Source organism: Octopus bimaculoides, chromosome 4, assembly GCF_001194135.2.
Source record: "Octopus bimaculoides isolate UCB-OBI-ISO-001 chromosome 4, ASM119413v2, whole genome shotgun sequence".
NCBI lineage: Eukaryota > Metazoa > Mollusca > Cephalopoda > Octopoda > Octopodidae > Octopus > Octopus bimaculoides.
The window spans coordinates 15,465,182-15,484,201 of NC_068984.1; the positions used below are offsets into that span (position 1 = coordinate 15,465,182).

Genomic DNA, 19,020 nt, shown 5'->3' on the forward strand with positions numbered 1-19,020 from the left:
AATTTTACTTAAATCTGTGTTTAACTTTGGGGGAGGGGAGGGTTAAAAAAAATTCCAGGTTTGAGATTTGGCCGAAATATTAAAAAGGTTGAAAACGACTGCCCTAGACGTTGTTCAGACAAATTTTCAAGGAAAAAAGCTTTTGAATTTTTCAGTAGAATTATAAGAACATGGAGGTACATAATTTTATACTAAGTTGGTAATGCCGTTAAACAAATCTTTAAATCACATACATAGCACAAGAACCAGTGTATGTACACACACACACTCTCTCACTCTCTCTAATGGAAGCCAGTTACAGAAAATTTTATATTGAAGACAATTCCAAAAGACCTTTTAAAGAATCTATTGCTATTCAAAGCAGAAACATTTCACGGCACCAAAGAAAAAGAAAACAGCATCTCTATAGTGCAATTGTGACAGTGATTATGAAGATTGTAAAAGATTCACAAGCGATGGTAAGATTTGGCACAGTGTGATGGGACGAAGTTCACTGCTAAACATTTTTGGTATTTTGAAGGGTTACAACACTGTCGGATGATTTTAAAAGATAGTGAAGATTCCTACTGTTGGAAAATAGAAATGTCAAGTAAGAACCATTGACATATTCAAAAAACAGCTTAATTATATACAGAATTAATGGTAATTGATAGCACAATCAAAAGCATCATCAAACAATAAATAATAGAGATAAGTAATTGTTAGATAAAGAGAACACTGAATATGTACAGCCAGTGAACTGAGGTTTGCATTTAATTCTAGGGTGCAGTGTCCTTGGATTTAGCAGTCCTCGGAAATGATTATCTTAAAAATATGGCAGAAAATGAAGCAAAATATAAGCACAATTGAAACAAATTGACCCCAAAAAAAAAAGCTGAGAAGTGTTTACTTCATTTACTTTCAAATTTTAGCCTAGAAGAGAGGACAGTAGGGTGGATATTCCAAAGAATTAGTTCTAGATATCTGAAGAGGAAGGATTGGGTGACATGTTTGGCAAATGATTCCAGAGACAATGAGAGGAAGCAAAAAAACAAGGTAAGACAGGAAGACTTGTAATTAAATTTAAAACAAGGGGGAAGATATAACTGCATTTTGCAAGTGGTTGTAGGGTACTTACAAACAAAACTGTATTCTTAGTTTTATTGTTATATTTTACTTTAAAAATAGACTTATTATTTCTAGTCAAGTGTGTACTTGACTTTATCATCTGATGAACTGGAACAAGATGTTTAACCGAATTTTAGCCAATCAGTACTTCAGGTCTAATGCATGTAATGGTGAACTAATACACAGAAAGTATTCTTACATCATCATCGTTTAACGTCCGCTTTCCATGCTAGCATGGGTTGGACAGTCGATAGACAAAATTTTTGTTTGACTCATCCATTTATTATACCAGTGGTACAGATTACTTTATCTGCAATAAGACTAATCGGATATAACATACATGACACTGACATGGCTGTGTAGTATAAAAAGTTTGCTTTTCAATCACATGGTTTCTGGTTCAGCCCTATTGCATGGCACCTTGGGCAAGTGTCTTCTAATATAGTCATGGACCAAGCAAAGTTTTGTGAGAGGATTTGGTAGACAGAAACTGAAAAGAAATCTGCTATATATATGTGTGAGCAAATAAATATATATATATATATCATTTAACATCCTCTTTCCATGCTGGTGTGGGTTGCAAGGTTGTGGTAACAAGGCTGGGAGCCATACCAGGTTCCAATGTCTGCTTCAGCATGATTTCTACTGCTGGATGCCCATCCCAATGCCAACAAGTTTACAGAGGGTACTGGTTGCTTCTTACATGACACCATCACCAAGTAACTTGCAATAAGTAAACATATATATATCAGAAAAAGAAAATGGAGATTGGCAAAATAATCATCATGCCTTATATGTGTGTGTGTGTGTGTGCGCGCGTGCGTGTGTATGGCGACAGTCACATGAGAGTCACAGAGAGGATCATGTGAAAGACATGAGAGGGTCTTAGCTCAACTAATTAGGGAAAGAGTTACTTTAGATGAGATGCAGTTTGGGTTTGTGCCAAGGAGAAGCACCACTGACACTATATTTCTGGTAAGGCAGCTGCAGGAGAAATTCCTAACCAAAGATAAACCTCTGTACTTCGCTTTCGTTGACATGGAGAAAGCCCTCGACAGGGTCTCCCAATCCCTTATCTGGTGGTCAATGTGGAAACTAGGGATAGATGAGTGGTTGGTGAGAGAAGTGTACAAGCCATGTACGGGGATGCTGTCAGTAAGGTGAGGGTTGGCAACAAGTATAGTGAAGAATTCTGGGTAGAAGTAGGGGCTCGTGAAGAATCAGTCCTAATTCATCATAGTCCTCCATGCAATAACAGAGGAATTCAAGACAGGATGCCCCTGGGAGCTCCATGCTGATGACCTTGCTCAAATAGCTGAGAGAAGAAGTTTCAGGTGTGGAAGCAAGGTCTAGAATTGAAGGGGCTTAAAGAGTCAATCTAGCAAAAATCAGTCTTAGTACGTAAGAGGGCAGACAAATCACAAATCTCTTCAGGTAGATGGCCTTGCTCGATCTGTAGAAAAGGTGTAAGTAGAATCTCCATAAGATGTATCCAGTATAAGCTATGGACACAAAAGAGGTGCAGCAATATCAAAAGGTTAACTGGGAAGATAGATTGTGTGTGTGGCAAATGCACAGCAACAATAAACACCAAAGATGTGCAGAAAACAGATTCCGTCACATGCCAGTGCCACATGACTGATCCCATGCCGGTGGGACGTAAAAAGCATCTTTTGAGCATGGTTGTTGCCAATGCCACCTGACTGGCTCCTGTGCCAGTGGCACATAACAAGCACCATTCAAGCGTGGTCATTATCAGTGCTGCCTGACTGGCTCCCATGCCAGTGACATGTAAAAAGCAACATTTGAGCATGGCCGATGCCAGTAATGCCAGACTGGCCCCCATGCCAGTGGCACGTAAAAAGCACCCACTACATTCTTGGAGTAGTTGGCGTTAGGAAGGGCATCTAGCTGTAGAAACCTTGCCAGATGAGCTTAGGCAGCCTCCTGGCTTGCCAGTCCTCAGTCAAACCGTCCAACCCATGCCAGCATATCTGCTAGCATGGGAAAATGGACATAAAAATGAAATAAATATATATATAACATACATATGGCCAATGTGGATCACCAGGCTACATTTTAGTCTCCAGGGGTTAGGATATAGCAGCCTTTCTATATTATTTAAAAAGTTTCAAGCAAAAGAAAAAATTTTTTTCATCTCCATCAAAATTAAAATGTATCTATAAAATAGTGAGTTAGATCAAAAAACCAAGTCTAAAATTTATTAACATCAGTTTGCAGAAACAAACTTGCTTCAAACAGATCCTCTGCCTCATTGAAACCCTTAAATCTGATTTGATTTGATTACTTTCATATCTGTGAAATTAAAAATTTTGACAAATATTACATTTTACAGTTAGTCAGAGTTGGTAAAACTACCAACTAACTCCAGCAACCCAATAATTGCTGCCAACTCTTTAATTCTGAGTCCATAGCTCACGTAGGGAAAAATACTGCTTATTCGGACCTATTTAGGACATGGTGTTTTTTGAAGTTTGACTTCATGAATACAACCTATTGTAAATCTTGCTAGGTGCACTAATTGAAAACTCACAAATGACTCATTAGTTATGGAGTGACTCACTGCTACTGCAGCCAGCTGTACCTCCCAATAACTAGGCATATCTAGGTTAACTTGTTTATTGAGTATTACTCTTTTTATCAGCAACAAAGCAAGATGATATCATAATGACTCAGCCGGCTATAAGTCTCTGGGACAATAGCAAGGGTGTGTAAAGCAAATAAAAATTTGCGTTGAGGAAGTTAAATCAGACCATGAAGAAGCTCACAATTGTAATGGCAAGTAAGCAATACACAATAAAGACACCCTTCCTTTTGTTAATTCAGAAAAACAGATACTAAAACCAATGCAAACAAAAAGCATTAACAATATCTATTCTAGTTCAGATGTGATAATGCTGCATGAGCAGCAAAAATATTCCGGCTTATGTGGATTCTAAAACTGCAATTGAAAATAAGACAAAGAATACTCTGGTATTTGTCCCTTATTTTACATTGAGAAACTTTCACTTATGTTACATAGAAAGCCAATTCGTAATTTATAAAGCAAATTTTGAATGTAAAATGAGAATATAAATAATTTGCTGACAAAGAATAGTCCAAAATGTATTCTTTATTTTTGTTACAGAACTTTTAGTGATGTTAGATAATAGAAGGGTAATTAGCAATGATAAAGCCAATTTTAAATATTGCATAAGCATACAAAACATGTAAAAACAACATTATATCGAAGTAGCAATTTTTTTTTTGATAATACAATTAATTACAAAACAACAGCTACAAATTATGTACAAACATACCTTCTGGAATGCTTCTGATAATCATAATCTCTAGTGGCTTTTCTTCTTTTTGATTTGCAATATCCATATGCGTCATCATCATAAGGAGAATCTCGACTAGGAGATCTGCGCCTTCGACGTGATTTTGGCATCTGGAACAAAAACAATCAGCGTTAAAAATGCTGCAGTATGCTACTTCACAATGGTTTTCAGTTACTTTAAATATCAATGAATATGCAAGTGTTAGATAATCAATTCTTTGATTTCCCCAAATCAGATGAACATAAACAATTGATCATTATGTGATTAGCATTGCTGAGGTCAGATATTTTCCCAGACTACACACACACACAACACTATTTCAACAGAGTACTGAAAGTCAACGAACACTCCAAAATTGAATGCACTTCACAATCACCCATTTATTGGTCCCTATTGATAAGTGAACCAAGCAATAGGAAGAGAAGTGTCAGTTACATGGGCATTTTGCATATAAATTTCCTTACTGATTGAAAACGTCTATCTCAACATTCCATCAAAGACTTCTTTGCTTCTGTAAGATACATCACAGCATCAAAATCATTTAGTTGCCAATTTGCAAAATAGAACGAGCCTCTGAAATCTGATCTTTCGTCTGGTAAATAGATACAGAAGGTTTGGGAGGATCCTAAATTAATTTTTACATAATCCACCATATCTTATTGTGAAAATGATTCAATCAATTATTCTAAAATATAAAGAAAAACCTGTCCTATATATATATAACTTCATTTCTTCATTAATTAAGTGTAGTAAAATATCTAATGATGTTAGCTTCATGAATACTTATAAAGCTGTCAGTGTCTGACAGAAAAGTAATTCAACTACAAGTAGATCAGAATTATGTCCCATGCATAAGTTCTCTACCTTTTTTTCTCTTCACGCAGCAAAAGAGTAGAAACAAAAAAAAACTGATGATACACTTACATGGAAAGTATTAAAATAATTTGTAATTTTACAAAATCAACAAACAGTATGCAAATTTATCATACATGTATGTAACAAAAATAATAATTACAGGTGTATCAAGAGACACTAGAATATATTTTTATCTTCTACCACTATATATTTATAAATGCTCATAGACTATCTAACAATATCCATTACTGCCACAGGGCAATATATGAGAAGCACTGCATTATTAATTGAAAAATATTTAAATGCAAACAAAGTAACAATGCTGTTTAAATTTTATACAGAAGTACAGATACATGTGTATTGACATCATACAAATATATGTGCATATATAAACATATATGTAAAATGTAAAATAAACATAAGCATATATACAAACACACACACACACACATGCATAAGCATAAACACACACACATCTACCTATCTAACATTTCATGTAAGTTGCCCAGACCAAAACCACTCTTTCTCTCCAAGCATCCCTATCTTCCATGACATTTTTGAGGTCTTCTATTTCTAACTCGAAATTCCATAAGATCGATCAATGTACACCATTCTGGGTCATCTGATCTGAGAATTCCCATGGTTTGGGATCCAGAAGGAACACATTCAGTAATACAACTTTCCTTCAATAGCAGTGAACAGCATACCATGTCCTCTGCTCTTCAATGATTGAAGATATGTTGGGTGATATTTCCACGAAGTTTTTCTTTTGTCAAACATAATAGATTTCATGATTTGTTCAGAACAACACACAACACACATGAAATGGTGAAATCGTTCAAGCCTATGGTGTATAATCACACAATGTTGGGTGGAGCAACTAAAAATAGGTAATAGTCAAGATAAACTGGTTCAGTTAGAGAAGTACTGCTCACATCTGCAGTGTTGTATGTAGATTTATACTTTCAGCTATCAACAGACAAATAAGGATTTTAAATCTACTAAAATGCTTAAATTGCATTGCTCATTGTTCAAGTGAACAAGGAGCACTTTCTGTAGTGATACAAACCTAAAGCATACACTCTTGAAATACAAGAAGTCAATGTCAGTATCAAACTTCAATATTTGCACTCTACACACAATGTTAGTCATTGGAACTCATAGCATTAGCTACTGATCATTGACCTGAGAAAAGGATGAATATTGGTTGAAGCATCCTCCTAAAAGAACAAATAATAAGATAGGAGGTGTAGGAATGCTACTCGGTTCACTTTCAATACAGATCAATATCAAGAGCTCCCTTCAGATCTTCTATTGCTACCTTCAATGAAAACATGCAAACCACTGATTTCATGCTACAATCCACAAGTATATCTGATGAGCATGATGTATACCTCTTCTACGAACTATCATTCATAGTTCATGCAATACCAAAGCACAATGTCCAAATCATTAGTGACGATATGAAAGCACAATAAGTAATCAGCAAATGTCACAAGCATTCCTTTCATGAAGGAACCTATGGAAATGGCACATATTTCGAGCATTTTCTGATTAAAAATAGCTGGTTGTTGTCTTGACACTCAGTTTCAGAAGTTGAATGGAAAGTTATGGACTCGTATATGTACAACAAACAGTGCTGGCTCAACTCGATTACATCATTATCAATAAAAATTTGATCAATAGCAGACATGTGTAAAGTATTTAACTCTTTTGAAGTCATATCATCCAATCATTGAATCATACTGGGTCGTTTCCAGCTGAGTATGCATGCAAACAGAAAGAGGAAACCTCCATGGATGCAAACAACTATCCAACACACACACACACACACAAACATATGTATACACGTTTGTCTAGTCATATATATGTGTATGTATGTATACCAGTGTGTAGATGCATATATATGTAAATATATATATATTTTTTGTATTGTATATATCATCATTTAACATGTTAGCATGGGCTGGACAGTTTGACACACGGCTGTATTGTGCTCCATGTCAGCTTTGGCAGTTTCTACAGCTGGATGCCTTCTCCTAACACCAACTACTTCAGAGTGTACTGAATGCTTTTTCCAAGGTACCAGCATCAGTGGGGTTACCATGTACCCAAAGAACAAGATCCTTCAACTGAGTAGAGTATAGAAGGATATCAAAGTGAGGGGCAGGAGCTAATGTTTTGCTGAAAAGGTGAATACATGGCTTCCCTATCTGAGAAGAGATGTGAGGTAAAAGTACAATGTTAATGAGAGAGAGAGAAAGAGAAGTAGGATAGAGGAACAGCAAAGGTGGGTTGGTAAGTGTACTACAGTGAAAATCAGTTCGGAGAGAAGGAGTGAAGGAAAGGATGAGTGGATCAGGGAGGTAGCGAGGGACAGTAGTGGGGATACAATACAAAGTGTAGTGGGGATAGGTCGTATTGTTTACAGTACCAGAGTAGTACTACAGGAGATTGTTAGGATGGGTGTTAGAAGACAAGTTATGAGGGAGGCTTGACCACAATGTTGCCAAGGTGGACATGTCTTCTTAAACACAGCACATTATGTCATTAATCTCAGTCCCGTTATCTCTTCCAAGAGGACTAATATCTTGAGGTGTCTTCATGTCTTCCACAGGCTCCTTCAATGTTCTGTAATCAGCACTTCTTTATACAGCTGTCCTCATCCATCTTTATCATATTACTATACCAGCGCAATGTTCTCTCCCACACACCACATCTGATGCATCTTATGCTCAATTTTTCTCTCGAAACATTTGTACTTTGTCGTACATGAACACTTACATTGCACATTCAGCCAAGCATTTCTTTCTAGTCTTTCTATGTCCTCTGCATTCACAGCCCAAATTTTACAACCGTATAGTATTGCTGTTCATACACAGGGCTGAACAACCTGCTTTTCACAGAGAGAGACCTTTTGTTATGAACAGGAAGTAATAGTTCTTTGCTTACAGTATCCCGACACCTAATTAGGTCACCAAAGTAACAAACTATGTACTACCTCTGAGGATCATCCTGGGCATTGCAGAAAATTTATATCCTATATGCTCTTAGTATTTACTGCAGCTATGCATCTGCCACAAACAAAGCCTACTTAATCTACTGCACTATTTTTTTTTTTACAGAATTTGCTGTAAGTACAACATATGGTATTTCTACCAACAGCTCTTCCACATATTGAACAGAGTCACTTGCCTGAAGAGATTAACATCTTGCCTGTCTGCCCTGCTAACTAAAACCTTGGTTTTTAAATTAACTGTAAGGCTCTTTGATTCAACATAAACCTGTACACATACACATCCAAGCGTAGGTCAGAAAAATCTCTTAGAGTCAGATTTTCTGCACCTGGATTCTCCTTCTTGTCACCAACTTCACTTGATTCCAAGCAAAGTAATATTTTTCCATGATCAGACATGTTTGCGTAAAGGATTGAAAATGTTCGTATGTTGGTAGCAGTTATTTACAAAACAAGGAGACACAAAAAAAAATATATAAAAATGCGTATATACGTGCGCACACGCACACATAGATACATATAGATATCATAACCATCGTTTTACTGACCACATTTCCATGCTCAGATGGGTTGAACAGAATTTGTTGAAGCGGATTTTCTACAGCCAGATGCCATTCTTTTGCCAACTCTCACCCACTTCCAACTAAAGTAATATTTTTCATGACCAGACAAGCTTTCACAGAATATTGTAAATAAAGACCACTGCTTGTGTGATAGCGAGTCATTTACAACTATCACATACAGATATATATATACGCGTGCTTCTTTCAGTTTCTGTCTACCAAATTCACCCCAAGGCTTTAGTTGTAAAAATAACAATTAATAAATAATTTATAAGTTGTTTTAAAATAAGGAGTTACTTTTCAATCACCCTGTATATAAAGACGCCTACATATATATTTCAACAAGACAAAAAGACCAGTCAATTGCATTTGTTGATATAACTAGATAGAAATCAGATGGTTCTTTGCAGATTGTGACAACTCAGAGACAAGGCTGAAGAGTATCAAGTTACATTTTTGGCTCTTGTTAAAATGGTTTCATCTACACTTGTACAGAGAACAGATAAGTTCACATGTACTCATACATGCTATACAATTATATACACATATGCCTCGTGGTACATACACACATATACACACACTTCATACATACACATAAGTGTGTGTTTATCATAACCATGATTGTTTAATGTCCATTTTCCATGGACGGTTTGACGTGGACCTGGCCAGGTTCCAATTGTTGTTTTGGCAAGATTTCTACAGTAGGATGCCCTTTACGTGGTATCAACATGCCAGCATGGCTGCATTCTATGTGGCACCAGCACCTGCATATATCTTGTATATATATATATATATATATATATATATCCCAAACAGGAGACTGGAAAATTTTTGGTATTATTTATTCATCATTACACATGTTTCATTTGCTAAAAGGAGTTACAAAAATGTATATGTAATCTCCTATTAGAAATTCTTCAGTCAAAGAATCAAATAATATTATTTGATATTATTCACATGTAATGAATAAATAATACCAACAAATTTTCTAATCTCTTGTTTTGCTATTACTCTGCAGAAAATATTTTCCAGTATTGTCAACTCTTATGCATACCTCACACAATGATAAAGCCAATGTGCTCCAAGAAGACACAGCTTAGATTTTAACCATATCTACATAATATCATCATCATTGTTTAACGTCCATCTTCCATGCATGCATGGGTAGGATGATTGACAGGAGCCAGCTAAGTAGAAAAATTACCCTAGGCTACTGTGTCTGTTTTGGCAAGGAATTTATGACTGGATGCCCTTCCTACAACCATGGATAAATATATACACATAAAGACACACAAATATATATCATCATCATTGTCGTCGTCATTGTTGTTGTCGTTTAACGTCCGCTTTCCATGCTGGCATGAGTTAAATGGTTTGACTGAGGGCTGGTATATACATATATGGTATAGCCGTGAAGTAAAAGTTTGCTTCTCAACCACATAGTTCCAGGTTCAATCCCACTACATACCATCTAGTCTTCTACTATAGCCTCAGGCCTATCAAAGCCTTGTGAGCAGATTTCGTGGACAGAAACTTAAAGAAGCCCAACGTGTTTGTATTATATATATATACACACACACACACACAGGCATTGGCGTTTATATACCCATAACTTAGCAGTGCAAGACCAATAGAATAAGTACCAGGCTCAATTCATTTGGCTAAAAGTTTAAGGTGGTTCCTCTGATGACTGAAACAAGTAAACGATATCTGCCTTGACAAATTCCCTCTTATCCATGCAAGCAATGAAAAGTGAACATTAGATGAATACAATACACACAGTGTTGAGCATAAATATATATTGCCTAATTAATGATGGGCCATCTAAAAGCATAGTCAGACAGGTTCATAAGTTAACCTTATGTAAGTAAATCTTTAATGCTAACATCTAAGAGAAAAGTCAAAGGATACATCCTGTGATGATCAGCTAACTGTGAAAATGTGCCACGGGAAGACACCTTTTTTCTACAAATTATACTTAATTTATATAATTGCAATTATAATTTCGCAGCCAAGAATTTCTCATATGCTTATATATGTATTTATATATGTGCTTGTGCCACATAAAAAGCACTCAGTCAACTCTGCTGAGTGGCTGGTGTTAGCACTCAGCTGTAAAAACCCTGCCAAAACAGCTAAACAAGTCTGGTGCAAGCTTCTGTCAAACCCTCCACCCATGCCAGCATGAAAGGCAGATGTTAAACGACGACGATGATTATATATGTATAGGATAAGGGTAAAGACACCTTTTGGTCACAAATGACCATGGGATTGCACCAAGGAAGTTCCCCTCTGAAGTACAAGTCCAGGCAAGGTTGTTTGTGAAAGACCAGCAGTCACCCATGCATACCAGTCTCCCCTCTTCATGCCCCCCAATGTTGTCCAAGGCTGATATAGCTCAGAACCAGTGACGCTGTAACTCATTTGTACAGCTGAATGGATTGCAGCAATGTGAAATAAAGTGTCTTGCTCAAGAACACAACACACAGCCCGGTCTGGGAATCAAACTCACAACCACAAGATTGTAAGCCAGATGCTCTAACCACTGAGTCATGTGCCTTCATGGAGGAGAACTTTCTAGGTGCAATCCCATGGTCATTCATGACCAAAGTGAGGGGAGGCTTTATTTTTGTGTGTCTATATGCATACACACACACACACTGGCATGGAAGACATTAAACAATGATATATATACATATATATATATATACACACACACACACGCATAAATACACATATACACATATGTATACATATATCATTACAACAGAATGCAGGTTACATTCACATAAGACTAACAGGTAAAGTATTTGCATTTTAATTATGCTTGTACATCATGTCTATGTATGAAGCCTTGCTCTGCCTATTGTGAGCTCAGTCTCTATGAAGCTGTATGTGTTAGCATATAGTTATGATGAGCATGTGTGTACATGCATGCATGTATGTATTGTTACCAGTCTGAGTCCTTATTTGCAACTGTTTCTTAGCATTATTAAATAATGGCATGTGCTTGCGTATAAGCATACTTCCCTGTCTGTAATAGAGTGACTGGGGATCTATTGCCTACCAGGAACAGATTGTGGAGGATTGTGAGGATAAAGTTTACTTCCCAGCCTTGAGGTTTCAGATTCAGTTATATTGTGGGGCATCTTAGGCAAGTGTCTTCTATTATAAGCCCTGGGCCAATCAAGGCCTTATGGCTGGATTGATAGATGGAAACCGAAAGAAGCCCATCATATGCATGTACATTCATTTCTTGCAGAAAGCATATCTGGGATGTTTGTTGTTCAACAGACCGAGAGATTAACAGATCATCTCGAAACAGGCAAGGGTTGGCATCAGGAAGAACGTCTAGCTGTAGAAAACTCTGCCTCAATATAATCTTATCTAACCCATGCATATATATATATATATATATATAAAAATGTTGACAATACATACACACACATAAGCATAGATGTGGTTGTGTGGTAAGAAGATTGCTTTCTATCTACATGGCTCCAGGTTCAGCCCCACTGTGTGACATCTTGGGCAAGTGTTTTCTATAGTGTCAGGTCAACCCAAGCCTAGTAAATGAATTTGGTAGACAGAAACTGAAAGATGTCTTGTGTGCGCATGTGTGTGTGCCTACATTTGTCCCCCCACCATCACTTGACAACTGGAGTTGGTTTGTTTACATCCCCATCACATAGCAGCTTGGCAAAGAGACTGATAGAATAAGTACCAGGCTTAAAATAAGTATTGAGGTCAATTCATTCAACTAAGAAATTCTTTAAGGTGGTGCCCCAGCATGACCACAGTCTAATGACTGAAACAAGTAAAAAAATTAAAAAAGGTAATGTACACATACACACGCTACTTCCAAAGTTACTATCATATGAGTGGTAATCCTGGAAATATACTTTTGAAACCATGGTTAATATCAGGAAATAAGGCATACATACAACAATTCAAATTTATTACATTTCCCAGCATGTATTCATTTACTCATTGCCTGTCACTTAGCCAAGTATGAACACTCATCCATCACCTCATATTAATTCTCTTTCTCACCATACAATGTAAAGCATGACTGGAGAAATCAACCAACACTTACTGACTGTAATTATAGAGATAGACAGAATCACACGCACAGTCATGGCATTATGGTAAAGAAACCTGCTTGTCAACTACATGACTTCAAGTTCAGACTCACTACACTGCATCTTGAGCAATAGTCTTCTACAGCTCTACTGTAGTGTTTTGATAGTGAAAGCTCTGTGAAGATTGTCTTAAATGTACATGTATGTGTGTTTCTGCGAATGTTTACATTTTCTTCCTGACTACAAGTCATGAACATATCATTTCAACCTCAAAGTGTGTGGAGTGTGTGCTCTGGGTGTTACTGTGAGGTAATGGGAGTACAATATTCATCATGATGAGTATCTATGCCACAAATGTGAAGGTAATTGGCTTACAGCCAAGCATGTGTTTGACTGGTGTTTATCGACCTTAGTGAAAATGACAGGTGTTGTAATGTGTTGATAGAGCCTCCAGTATATGTGCATGTGTGTGTGTGCGTGCGTGTGTCTATTACATGTATGAATAAGCTTGGATGTGTCTATGTATTTTGATTAGTGTGATTATGGTTGAGTCCAGAGAATGAGATAATAGTGTGTGTGAAAGTTTGTTTTAATCTTGCGTTAAATATGTGGGTAGAACAAGTGTGACTTTTTGTGTCATGTTTTTTGGTTGTCTTTGGGTGCATGATGGTCTGGATGTATAAATATGTCAAGTATGTGTGGGTGGGGTGTAATGGTCAAGTCCATAAGGTGTGAAAGCTTGATGAGTTAGAATGCATTCCAGCTCATGTTAGTAATGTGTCTGGTAAATTGTTGCATAGGTTAACATGAATTGGTTTGAGACATCAGCTTCAGTGATCTGCAGAACTTGGACAAAAATGGTAAGCAATGAAAGTAGGGGTGGAGTTCATAACACAGGCAAATGTCCCTGCAAGTGTTCAATGAAGCAGCCAGACAAGTGTCATGCAGTCTGTTCAATATACAAGGAGTTGCAGCAGGAGGATTTTAAAAAAATAAGAGGAATTGGAGCAGGAGTCAATTATATGGGAAAAGTAATGGTTGGCTCAGGTGGGAAAGTGGTGTTGGAGAAGAAAAGACAAGTTCTGCAGGTGTTTCTCGCTTCCTTGTGAGTCTCTCTCTTCCCATGAATTATTAATTTTCTTTATATTTGACCGATAAAAGAAGTTGTTACAACATTATTTTTGTTAGACGTGTATACACACGTGACTTTGTTCTTTATGGTTGATAATTTTATGAAGCAGGAATTCTAAGTTGCCATGTTTACATTCTATTTTCAAGACAGGCAGCATTGAGTGGTAGGTAGGTAGGTAGGTAGGTAGGTAGGTAGGTAGGTAGAGGTGTGTGTGTGTGTGTGTGTGTGTGTGTGTGTGTGTGAATGCTGAGAAATGTACTGGGAATATCATGAGGGTTATCCTGTTGAGAAACTCAACAACCACTGTTCTCTTCTGCTATATAACCCATGCAACAAACTCCCAGAAATAGGTGTTGAGTAATTCTATCAAGGATTGTCCACCAAACAGTGCAATCCTGGCACATTAACTTCTCTCAATGGAAAGTTTAATGCTCAGCTAAAGCCTATAAGTTCACTCTTCACTTTCAACAAAAATACAACAGAAATAGCAAGCACAGCAAATTGCTATTAGTATGTTTCAGAACTGTGCAGATCCCTGTCGGCTACATCTTCACTTGAAAGAAGTGAACTAAAAGCACACTCATCAAGCTTATGGACTTGACCATTACACCCCACCCACACTCAAGTGTAAAGGCTGGACCTAACCCATCTGAAAGGATTTTATAGTTTCAGTCAACCCAAATACAATAACAAGGAAATGATCTGGGTATGATAGCCTGGTACTGTGAATTGCATTGTGACGTAAGATTAAAGAAGTGCAGACTGCATTAGATGCATTTTTTTTTTTAATTAATAAACGAGAAAGAACAATACTTTAGATCCTCACTTCAATTTCACATTGCTGCTTTTCATCTGAAGTAATGAGTAGCCTTTGTATGTGCAATTTAACCCTTTTGATACCCAACTGCCAGAGATCAACCTTGGTTCTATAATGCAAAATCTTCCTTTTAAAGTGCTCTAAATTTACAACTTCCATCAAAATTTCATGTTAATTTATGTTCCAATCACCAGCTTAATAATGATGAAGTTATTTTAACTAAATTCATCCATATTTTCAAATTTTATTGCAACAAAGGTAACACTTTTCAAAAAAAAATATGGGAACAAAAGGGTTAAGATTAAATCACCTTTGTTTGAGCTCACATCACTGTTAAAGATAGTCGTGTCTCTAGGTATGCTATGTTAAAAGGATCCTATATAGCACGGTTTTGTTCAGTGTCCTTTTATTTGTTTCAGTCATTTGACTGCGGCCATGCTGGAGCACTGTCTTTAGTCAGGCAAATCGACCCCAGGACTTATTCTTTGTAAGCCTAGTACTTATTCTATTGGTCTCTTTTGCCGGACCACTAAGTTAAGGGGACACCAGCATCGGCTGTCAAGGGATGTTGGAGGGACAAACACAGACACAAACATATACATATATATACATATATATATAGAAATATATAAATATATAGATGACAGGCTTCTTTCAGTTTCCATCTACCAAATCCACTCACAAGGCTTTGGTTGGCCCGAGGCTATACCAGAAGACACTTGCCAAAGATGCCATGCAGTAGGACTGAACCCGGAACCATGTGGTTTGGAAGCAAGCTACTTACTACACAGCCACTCCTACACCTATAGTGATTTTTTTTTTTTTTTAGGAATGCCAACTGCATCTAGGAATACTAATTTCATTCCAAAGCCTGGCCAAAATAACTTCATTCATACACCCAACAAGTGATCAGGTCTATGAGACAGATGAATATGCAATAACTTTAACCTGGAATTTAGTGAAGCTGCAGAAGGCAAATTATGTAGTAATTGTATCTGCATACATTCTTTCTTAAACACTTTAAACACCAACCCAACTGTAAATGGAAGAGAATGTTCAAATGTAATTCAAATCTCAATCCAAATCTTCCTTTTTTTTCTTTTAACATTTTGATATATCAAAATATAAAAAAGCTATTTTATTAAGCTCTTACATAATTCATTAATTTAAAACTTAATACAACGGCAATATATTCTTAAAAGAACTCAAACTAGGGATTTGTATCAAATACACTACTGGTATTTGGACTCATAAATTCATAGCTTTTATTTATCAAATGGTGTAATATCATATCACCTAAATGATGGGAATAAAAACGCAATTGATCTAAATGAACACAAATATACAATTTTCAAATTGTAAATTTCATTGTTATATTTGTACTCATAGATAACAGAATTATGCTTAAATGTGTTAAGAAATTTCCTAAATTATGAATAAATATGAATCTGTTAATCTTTTGTTTTTGGAAGGTGCCATGTAAAAAGCACCCATGCTGGTTCCTCGTAAAGGGCACTCACTACACTCTGTAAAGTGGTTGGTGTTAGGAAGGGCATCTAGCTGTAGAAAACTTGCCAAAACAGACACTAGAGCCTAGTGCAGCTCTCCAGCCTGCCAGCTCCTGTCAAACCGTCCAACCCATGCCAGCATAGAAAATGGATGTTAAATGGTGATAATAATGATGATGATCCCCTCCATCCATTTATGTTCATACTGACTTTTTTTGGAATACTAATATATAGGCGCAGGAGTGGCTGTGTGGTAAGTAGCTTGCTTACCAACCACATGGCCCCAGGTTCAGTCCCACTGCATGGCACCTTGGGCAAGTGTCTTCTACTATAGCCTCAGGCCGATCAAAGCCTTGCGAGTGTATTTAGTAGACGGAAACTGGAAGAAGCCTGTCGTATATGTATATATATGTGTATGTGTGTGCTTGTGTGACTGTTTGTCCCCGCCAGCATTGCTTAACAACTGATGCTGGTGTGCTTACTCCCCGTAACTTAGTGGTTTAGCAAAAGAGACCGACAGAATAAGTACTAGGCTTACAAAGAATAAGCTGTGGGGTCGATTTGCTCGACTATAAAGGCGATGCTCCAGCATGGCCACAGTCAAATGACTGAAACAAGTAAAAGAGTAAAAGAGAGTAAAATGTATATTGTTGGCCATTTGGATCATAAAATATAAAATCACCATCATCATCGTTTAACATCCGCTTTCCATGTTAGCAAGGGTTGGATGATTTGAGGACTGGTGAACCAGATGGCTGCACCTGGCTCCAATCTGACCTGGCAGAGTTTCTACAGCTGCAGGAAACCAATGACTAAGTGTTGTTTGTACGAAGTCTCTTACAATATTTGTTCTGTGTCCAGTTTAACATTTTCTTGTTACATCATTGGGATCTATTTTAAAACGGGGGCGCCAGTTTTCATTTATGTTTTATGTAGTGTTTTTGGTACGGAAAGACTTTCAAACTTCGTATACTTATCTATTTTGTGTTATAGAACAGAAAAATATTTTTGTATTCATATTTATTTCATGTAAAAAATTGTCTTATTTCGATAATTTCTACTAATCACTGACGTCTATTCAGTTGAAAACAGTTAGCGCTCTAACGGTGTATATCGTATTAATCCCCTAACCCTAACTAGACTGTTAACCGTAACCGTAACCCTAACTTGAGAATCCAAACTCTAAAATTGTTACACACATAGATACGCACAGCGTAATTTATTATATAAACAATATATGCATATAAATTACGATTAAACCAGATGAAATATGTCACAGGGAATAACATTTTTATGACCGCCCAGCAGTAACTCTATTCAGCTGAATAGACGTCAGTGATTGGTTGAAATTACAGAAATACGACAACTTTAACATGGAATAACTTGCGAATTCCTTTTTTTTTTGTTAAGAAGACTAAGAGTAAAAGATGTTTTATATGACACATTCTACCAGTGTCCCAAGTTTCAAAGTGTTTCGTTAAGAAAATACTGGCGCCCCCGTTTTAAAATAGATCCCATCATTGTGATTGGTCTGTTGGAAACCAGTAACTAGCAGCATTATTTTCACAATATAAAAAATATTCCACTGGATTCATAGCATTCTAATAGTACAGTTATTCTTGTAAGCAGAATTGGTAAGAGCATTAAGTTGGCCTCATATTTTCAAAAATTGAGTGCTTAACAGTTTTGTTCCTCAATTTCTATTGAAATTCACTGCTTTTATTTCAATTAATTTTGAAAACACTAAATTTAGTAAATAACTTTTGTTAAAAAAAAAAAAATTAAAAAAAGAGCTCTAGGTGTGTTGGAATCAAAAGGGTTAATTTCTATCATCATTATTATCATCACTTTCATGTCTACTTTACTCTGCTTGCATAGGTTGGACAGACTCTGTTAAGGCGGATTTTCTACAGCCGGATGCCCTTCCTGTTGCCAATCCTCATCTGTTTCCAAGTAAAGTAATATTTCCCCCATGGCCAGATGTATCACACAGAAGGTTGGAAACAAAGGACACTGCTTGAGTAACAGTGACACTCATTTACAATTATCACAATGTCAAGGCAGGTTTTTGTCTATCAAATCCACTCACAAGGCTTGAGTCAGCCTGGGGCTACAGTAGAAGACACTTGCCCAAGATGCCACACAATTGGACTGAACCTGAAACCATGTGGTTGGGAAGCAAACTTCTCACCACACCACCAAACCTGCACATAATAGCTGCATAATGTTCAATTGAGATATTGACATTGATCTCTTTGTTAAATACCTAAGCTGATATTAACATTGATTTTTAGAACCTTATTTTCTATTTTATATTGGATTCTACCAGGAATTTGTAGATCAAAATAGTGCTTATTAGAATGTGAGGTATGAAGCTAACATTGTTAATCTGTGAGATTAAATTTTCGAAGTTATTTCATGATAAAAATAAAATACATTAAGCCATTTTAAGCTTTTTAATAATGATCCACTTCAGAGTGCCTCAGTTTGTATGTTTCAAAAAACTTATTGTAAAATGTTTTTATTCAAATGAAAAACTTTCACTATCATAATGTAAGAAACTTTTGTTAAACTTTTAATCCAAATACCTGTTTAATAA

At 36.5% G+C, this 19,020-nt stretch overlaps 1 protein-coding gene across 1 annotated transcript in view; it reads right to left on the minus strand.

The window, feature by feature from the left end:
• Positions 1-19,020, minus strand: part of LOC106877139 (dual specificity protein kinase CLK2) — an 84,125-nt gene that overhangs the window by 53,969 nt on the left and 11,136 nt on the right. Inside the window, exon 2 of the mRNA XM_014925954.2 lies at positions 4,428-4,558. Within this exon, the coding sequence (XP_014781440.2) occupies positions 4,428-4,558 (131 nt within the window). The remainder of the gene's footprint in view (positions 1-4,427; positions 4,559-19,020) is intronic.